The 8597-nt window shown below is 38.1% G+C and overlaps 1 protein-coding gene across 2 annotated transcripts; it reads left to right on the forward strand.

Annotated features, from left to right (window-relative positions):
* Nucleotides 1-2057: 2057 nt before the first annotated feature.
* cab39l1 (calcium binding protein 39, like 1) lies at nt 2058-8597 on the forward strand. Of its 2 annotated transcripts, XM_039813927.1 has the most exons (9): nt 2058-2406; nt 2964-3111; nt 3211-3375; nt 3589-3707; nt 4476-4644; nt 4731-4790; nt 4878-4943; nt 5084-5227; nt 5405-5596. In XM_039813927.1, exons 2-9 carry the CDS (start codon nt 2995-2997, stop codon nt 5594-5596), a joined length of 1032 nt encoding a protein of 343 aa, XP_039669861.1. In that variant the 5' UTR covers nt 2058-2406; nt 2964-2994. The 2 variants fall into 2 exon arrangements, with proteins under 2 accessions (XP_039669861.1, XP_039669862.1); XM_039813928.1 differs by lacking the exon at nt 2058-2406 and having other exon boundaries at nt 2995-3111; nt 5405-8597.

The following is an 8597-nucleotide window of genomic DNA, read 5'->3' on the forward strand; positions in this document are numbered from 1 at the left end:
TATACTTTTCAAAATAAAAGTATTTTCTGCGAAGATATGTTGCAGTGTTTCAAACGTGAAAAATGCAGGAGGTCAGATGTAGGAGTCGTAAGAGACGAATGTGCTTTACAAGAAAAGGCTACCTTATGAAAATGTACTTTAATTTTAAGAATTAATACCCCAAAGCAGATACAAGGCTACCTAAGGGCGGGCCATGTGTTAAGTGCTTGCTTAGGTAATACCATAGTAGACTGTAAAAGAATAAGGGTAATACCTAATCTTGAGGCCCTTATTAGCCTATTTTCATTTTTAATTAATTATTTATGCTAATTTGTTGCATACTCATAAAAAAGTTTTGCTAATAGGGTGCGATTAAGCTTCTAGACAGTCTTTTGTGTGTTCTGTACTTAACCTCGAAGGTGCATGCACAATGCACAGTGTGTTGTGGCCATAGGGGCCCAACAGCAACATTTTGGCCCTTAACAGGTTCAATCCGGCCATGGATTTAACAGGTGACAGCATATAAATGACCACTGAGGTACTAAGTTGAGAAATATAATTTTATTATGATAACCTAGTTATTATATAGAGTAATTAGCAGAGGACTTTAGATTGATCCTTATGAAACACCCTGAAGCCATAGGCAACAACAGTTTGAACTCTAGCAGAAAGATAGGCTATGATTTGATAAAGATGTAAGATGATTCATTAAAACAACAACAATGAAAAATTGCTTATTGTACACAGTGTTGTGATGATATCAAAAGCCTTGGACAGATGTACAAAGAATGTAGCACCATGTTGCTTTTTATCAAGGGAGTCAACAATTCAGCAATAACATGTCAGTGACAGCAATTATTGCATTATATGACCAGGCCAAAAGCTTGAAGTGATGGACATTATTATCCTCCAGAAAGGCTTGTCATTGTGAGTTGACCAGTGAGTCTTTTTGTAGATATACAGGACAGACAGGACAGGACAGCCACCGCCTTTGTGTAACGAAACCTGAGCTGTAATTGCTAAACACCATAAACCACCACATGTGACACAAAATAAGCACCAAACTGGACAGCATGTATTAGCTGAGAAACCTTTTGTGTAAATAACAACACAGAGATATGCATAATGTGACATATTGAGCACAGACCTTTTTTTTTTTTTTTTTACATTTTTTTCAACATCTGGATTGGTTTAATGTATGTTTGAGATTGCTGAAAGGGGATTTCAATCCACAACGCCTGTCATCTCCTGTTGAGCATGATGGTGGAGCTGTAATGGTATGGACACCATATGGGAGTCATGAGGACCAAAAATGTTCAACATACTATTTAGCATGTTATGTACTGTAAGTATGGATTCTAGAGTCTGAATCTATCTATCTATCCCTAATTATTTATTTATGTTGGATTAAAAATTAGGACTAGAGTTTAATCATAAGAAAAATAATTCCCTCATCTATTTTGTCAGAAATCCCCAGATCTAAACATAGCTGACTCTTTATGGAAACTGCTTGGCAGGAGTGTATGATATAATCATGGATCATAGATGTTACCATATGTTTGCAGGGCATCATTTAAGGACATAAACTTGCTTGGATGTAATTGTACGTTAAATAATGATAAGTTTTTGTTTTTTTTCTTGCGACTTTTGTGAATTAGCAATGAATGTGTTTTCATTGCTTATGGTGGATTGATGTTGAGGAATTGATAAGGAAATGACTAACTAATGCTATTACGTATAAATATTATCCTGTGTTTTACAAACGGTAATGCATGTATTTATTTTACGATGGCCTATTAAAGTTAAATTCCATAAGATAAAAGGGCTGTCTTAAAATGTGTTTGCCTTATCTTTTCTCGAGAATTTCGATGCACTTGATTATTTTTACAGGGCAGTCCGGCTAAAGGGGGTTCCCGTGTATTCTGTCCACCGACTCCACCCACACGAAATTTGCGAGCAATGAAACATGCGCACCTACAGCGGAGAGGGCGTTTCCACGTCTTTGCCTTGGTTAAAGTGATTGGCCAACATTAGTGGCAGTCATCCTGTAAAGCAAAACATACCCGCCCAGTGTCCCCGGGATGAGGAGAGGACGAGAGTTTCAACAGAAGAGAACAGGGAAATGAAGTTGTCTGACAGGCCAGGCCAGCAACTCTCTCTTTACAGCTAGGCAGCTAGCTAGCAGGTTAGGTGACAGACGGTCACGAGTAGAGAGATTTATGTGAAATAACACAGCTATGAAGGTCGTCCGCTTGAGCAACTTGTAGCTACAAGTAGTACACGTTACAGCCACATATCTCGGATAACGTTACACTTCAAAGTAACGTTAGCGTTACAGTGGTAAAAGAAAGTGGGGACAACTTGCTAGCCGGCTAGCTAACTTTTAGCCTCCGAGCCGCCTTCGGCTTCAAAACTAAAGTTCACTCGGTGAGTCTTGACAGCCTGAACTGAATATTTCAGCAGTGTGTTATGTGTGTTTTTTCACGGTACTCGCTGTTCACGTGCTGAAGCTAGTTTTCTTGTTTCTTGCTACAGCTAACTAGGTCACAAGCTAGCTCAACTTTGCAGCTGAATATCGCTGTGACGTTAACTTTGTTACCGTCCTGTTACCCGTTATGTCCTCGTTTCGGTTAGGAAGTCCACGTTTTATTCGGCTGGGCTGACGTTAATGTTAACCTGGTTAAACAAATAACCACGGGTAAACGCATCGCAGTAGTTTTACTTGAGCGCTAATCTACCCGCATTATCTTTGAAAACTAATGTAAGGTTAGCAATGCTAGCTAGCTAGCTGTGTGTGTGTGTGTGGTCATGATCTTTAACACTGCAACTCAATAGTTTCAGTCAGACAGTATAACTATCGTTGCTTTCTTCAGGTAAGAGCGGGTGAGAGCTTTTCAGCCATTTCCTGATGCAAAGAGGTACAGGAAGTTGAATTGCTTTAAGTGCATATCATAGTTATTTACAACGGTGTTTTATTTCATCAGAGATTTGGACTTGGATTACCAGTCTTCAGTCATGCCTTTTCCTTTTGGGAAGTCTCAGAAGAGTCCAGCTGATATAGTGAGGAGTTTGAAGGAGAATGTGGCATCCATGGAAAAGATGGATGCTGCTGACAGCAAAAAGTGCGAAAAGGTCAGCAACGGACTGTCTCTTATTTAACATAGTATCCCTTATTCTTAACACCAACGGAAAGTCTTAGTCATTAACATTTTTTTTCTCTGCTTAATTCAGGTCGCGGAGGAGGTGTCCAAAAACCTGGCTTCACTGAAGGAGGTACTTAGTGGAACAGGTGACAAGGAGCCTCAAACCGAAGCAGTGGCTCAGCTTGCACAAGAGCTGTACAACACCAACCTCCTCATCGCTCTCATTGCAAACCTGCAAAGGATTGATTTTGAGGTGGGGGGTGGTGTTCTTGTTTCTGCAATGACTTTGTGTGTGTAAAAAAAAAAAAAAGTATTGATCCCTTTGTGTCAACACCAAATGGTAAAACGATGCTCCCACTGTATGTCTGATTTGAACATGCCCAAAGCATAAATGTCTTTGCATATCATCATCACCACCACCCAGTCAGCCATTCATCTCTTTGCATGCTTTTTTTTTTTTGTACAGGGGAAGAAGGATGTGGTTCATTTGTTCAGCAATATTGTGAGACGTCAAATTGGCACCCGTACGCCCACGGTGGAATACATCTCTACGCAACAACAGATCCTCTTCATGCTTCTGAAAGGGTAAGTTCATCTTTTCAGGATATTTGATACATGTTTGATGTGAGTGCTTTACATGTACAGTATATTAAAGCCAAGACCAACCTTAGATGCTCCTCAACTGTAACCAAATTATTTAGTTTAAGGTACATTTTTGGTAATATCACTTTACCTCAACATGCCATGTGATTTTCTACATTACCCAGTATGTGTTTCAACAACTCTCAGAGGAACGAGTGTGAACATGTTGCATTCACCTGTGGGTAACGCATGTTGATGAAGAGAGTGATAGAGTGCAGGTTTTACAGCTCTAAATAATTTGAGTCGTCCTGCCTACTGGAAGAGCAACATTTATTACAGCTGCATTGTGGTCGATTGAGGCTGGTGGTGGATCAAATGCTATCTTTGCCCATTGCTGTGTTTGTTCCAAAAATGTCATGTCTCTAAAGAGGACCATCCAGTTAGATTGTCAGAGATGGACATCAAAACTTGACATTTAACGTTGGTGTGTAAGATGATTCTTCTGCTAATGGATTCCCTTTTAGCTGCATGGTGAATTGTCTACATTTGGCCAGCTGTCTTCTGGCTCATAAAAAGTGTAACGTTCATCATTACAAATACTAATGTAATGCCTCATTAACAGTCTTAAAAGTGTTTAGAATGGGTCTATGTTTAATTGACTTTACTGGTTTGCAGTTTTTGTTTGTGTAATATCTACATCTGTTTGTTTTATAACTGGCCTATATTGAATTCTAACGAGGCAAATGACTTGACATGTATTAACATGTACAGATACGAGAGTCCAGAAGTGGCTCTGAACTGTGGAATGATGCTGAGAGAGTGCCTGCGTCACGAGCCTTTGGCACGGACAGTGCTCTTCTCCGAAGACTTCTACTGCTTCTTCCATTATGTTGATCTCTCAACCTTTGACATTGCCTCAGACGCTTTCGCCTCATTCAAGGTACACTGGCATATACTTTCTGTTTCCAGCACCTTTATACCAACAGTCCCTATCTAATATCTTTGTCTCTTCTGTTCCCCTCTCAGGATCTCCTCACAAGACACAAGATTATGTGTGCAGATTTCCTGGAGAAAAACTACGACAGAGTAAGCTTTTCTTTTTTGGGTGGATTTTGATCTTTAATGGAAAGAGTGCCCATGCTGTGCCTAATATACTTGTAAAATGTTTATCAGGTGTTTACAGAATACGAGAAGCTGCTGCATTCTGAGAACTACGTCACCAAACGTCAGTCTTTGAAGGTAGAAGCGCCACTTCTGTCAAATCAAAATCACTGTTGAGCACTTAGTGTAACTGACATGCCTACTTACTTCAGTTGATTGTGTGACTTTAACTAGATATTGCAGTAATTACAGTATTGTAATCACATCCTTTTTTTCAGCTCCTTGGGGAACTTCTCCTGGATAGACACAACTTCACTGTCATGACAAAATACATTAGTCGGGCAGAGAACTTGAAGCTGATGATGAACTTGCTAAGAGACAACAGCCGAAACATCCAATTTGAGGCGTTCCATGTGTTCAAGGTGTGCACCTAACATGTATCATCAGTGCACGACAATGACTGTATAATAATGTAGTTGTACCGTGAAATGCTGCATACCTTTTTTAGAAGAAAAATATGGTGTTTGTAATCTAATTTAAGCATTAAACTTTTCAAATAGTCAATTTACATCGTCTCTCTCTCCCCTGTTTTGAATAAGGTATTTGTTGCAAACCCCAACAAGACTCAGCCCGTGCTGGACATCCTGCTGAAGAACCAGGCCAAACTCGTGGAGTTCCTGAGCCACTTCCAGACCGACAGATCAGAGGATGAGCAGTTCTGCGATGAGAAGAACTATCTCATTAAGCAGATCCGGGACCTGAAGAGGCCCACAGCACCGGAGGAAGCTTAAGGCGTCAGGGACGAGCGCTGCATCAGGTGGTAGATGTTATTGGGTGGTGGCTGGAGCTGCAGAGGGCTAAGAGAGAGTCTAAAAGACATGCTTCATTAAAATGTAATATTAACTACAAAATATAGGAAAAAAAGATTACTTCCTTCACTTTCTGTTTTTTTTTTTTCTTTTTTTTTTTTTTTTGTGGATGTGGAGGTGATTTCCATCCAGCAACCTGAGTGGGCCAAGAACTGTTATTTAAACCATAGTGCTTCTTCTCTAGTGATAATTAAATGCATTTAGTCCGTTCTTGTAATGTTGGACCTTAAACTGTTACCCTTCTACACACATTGTGGTTGGCAGAGACCTTAGAATGACAAAAATGTCACCCCATTCACAGCCAACGTGTGTTCTCGAAAGTCTTTCTCAGAAATGTGTCTGTATTTTAGAGATTGAGAAGGTGAGGAGAAGTTAATATATTATTTTTTCTAATGTATCTTCATGGTAAACAGTTTAAAACCTACAGTAACCCTTCTCTCTGAACATTTAATCTAACGAATTGCATAGGTTTGGTTTCTTCCCTTTATTGTAAGCTGTTGTGTTGTACAGGGACTTAAATGTTCTTTAGAAAAATGCGATTTCGGCAGAGTGACGTGGATCATATTGGCCAGGTCAGCACATAGTAATTTCTGGTGATTTAATGTGTCGTTATTAGGCCTTTGGTTGCATGTCTGAGGTTACAGAGGTCAGAGATGATCCTGCAGTGTTGTACCTGCCGATGCATTAGCTGGCACAGGAAGAGGAAATCAAAACCATAGAGGAATCAATTAATTGTGCTGTGATTTTTTTATTTTTTTTTTAAATTTTTTTTTTTTAGACTGCGCTGAGCGAGGCTTGCACAACTGAAATAGAAACAATGCATCAGATAATGCTGCAGGGTACCAGCAATCCATTCAATGCTTACATGGTTAGCCAGGATATACCAATTGATCTCACTGGGAGCACTCCATCTCACCCTCACATACTAAGCACAGATAGAAAGTATTCATTTTAAAACAATGCTTTAACAATTCATGGGCTTTTAAACTACTTGATGTATGCCATGTTGAGCATTTCTCTTTTACAGCATAAGCGCTGCATAACACAAGAAATAGTATTGCAACTTGCGTGCCCCATGATGATGCATTATAAGTATGTTACACTGTAAATGTATTATATTCATATGAGAGCATGATGTGTTATTTAAAATTAGTGGATATGCCGAAGAGACTTCATTCTAATTTAAATCAGGAATGTCATTTTCATCATTAGTTTTCATTTGACACACATTACACATCTGCTACACTAGATTTGAGAATTGGGCAGACTGTAGGTAATGGACATTTTATTTAATTCTTTGCTAAAACAAACTACATCACCTAAATTTCATCCATGCAGTTAGTTAGTTACTTTACACCAAAGAATACAAATAGAAAATGGGGTGGCAGATGCTAAAACATCAGACTTTAAAAATTGTGTTTTTGTCTTTTCTGATCTAATTATAATACATTTTCATAGAATACACTGTAACATGCCTGTGATGCATCAGAACTCATGTCCTATCAGATGTCAACATTGTCAAAATAACCACATGCACTTTTAAAACAAGTTTGTTTTGGATGATGAGCACTGAATTTATTGAGTTCCTCACATGCATGACTGAGAAGTTTTATTTCTTCAAAAGACTTCTGTTCAAATAATTGCCTTACTTCTGCCATTGTCACTGAAATGGCATTTTGGGGATTTTAAGAAATATGTTGTCTGCGCACAGTCTTCTAGTATATACCTCATGGGATTTGAGTTTGCAAAAGTTCTCTTTCCTTTCCTTCCTAGACAAGATATTTAATTTGACAGTTTAAAAGACACAACAGTGGTTTGTACGCATGCCTAAACTGGATATATATATATGTTCAAACTTGAACAGGGACTGCGAGCTGGTTTTCACAATGGAAAACTAGATTTTTTTTAAACTTAAATTTTTCATTGGGTTGTGCCACACACAAGTTAATTCATAATGAATTGCAGTGTGGTACCTTGTAATGAACGTTGCCTTATTTAAAGACATTTAATGGATTGTAATGATTATGTAAAATTCCAGACCTTTTTAAAACCGAATTCAATATAGAAGGGGTGAAAAAATGTACATTTCAAGTCCCAAATGCATTACTCGTTAATTTCTCAGATCCGCATCTATTGTAGTGTCGCTTTATTACCAACTGCATTGTGCTCTAATGTGATCCTGCGAGTGTAAATATATATTTTAATAGACTACACTCAGAGTAGTTTTTCAGTTGTGGTTAATTAGCATTTAAATTCCATAAAATAATTTGGGAACTCTGCTGTGAATGTGGTACATTATGCACAAATTGACTCACGTCTGAAAGTGTGTTTGAGTTTCTTAAAAATCCTCCTTTTGTGATTATTTAACGTGAAACACAATTATTCAAAACCATATTAATGCATCGGACTTAACCCAGATACACAAGAGTCCTTACTAATATATCCATGAGCACAAACTAACTTAAAACTTGCTGACAAACTGTTGCGCAACAGGCTGTAATAATATCCAAGATTATCGGAAAAGAAAAATCCATTTTAATAAAAGACATGCTGTATACAAGTCATCCCATTAGAGGGAGCTGTTGGCAACAATTGGCCCAATTGTATTAGTTGTGCAAACAAAGCATGTCATGTTTCTATAACCCTACCTCCAATTATGAGTATATAAATCACTGGCAATATTATGTAGATGTCAACACAAATTCCTTCAGATCAATACTATATTTCATGATTGTAGGGTTTTCTGTTTAAATATTTGTTGTGCTTTTTTTTTTTTTTTTACTCTGTTGCCTTCTTTTTTCCCTTCTCTTTCCACACTCTGGATATTTTCTTTATTTACCATGGGAGCGAATTATGTGTACATAACTTTATAAAGGATAAAAGTGTGAAAGCATTCATGATAATAAAACTTTATGGCAATTCA

This window comes from Perca fluviatilis, chromosome 10, assembly GCF_010015445.1.
Source record: "Perca fluviatilis chromosome 10, GENO_Pfluv_1.0, whole genome shotgun sequence".
Classification (NCBI taxonomy): Eukaryota; Metazoa; Chordata; class Actinopteri; order Perciformes; family Percidae; genus Perca; species Perca fluviatilis.

What these genes read in the sequence shown, in the direction of transcription:
- cab39l1 (XM_039813927.1), top strand. Translation starts at nt 2,995, where the DNA reads ATGCCTTTTCCTTTTGGGAAGTCTCAGAAGAGTCCAGCTGATATAGTG. An exon ending in ACAGCAAAAAGTGCGAAAAG is followed by an intron (nt 3,112 to 3,210) that starts GTCAGCAACGGA and finishes TGCTTAATTCAG; the next exon opens with GTCGCGGAGGAGGTGTCCAA. An exon ending in AGGCGTTCCATGTGTTCAAG is followed by an intron (nt 5,228 to 5,404) that starts GTGTGCACCTAA and finishes GTTTTGAATAAG; the next exon opens with GTATTTGTTGCAAACCCCAA.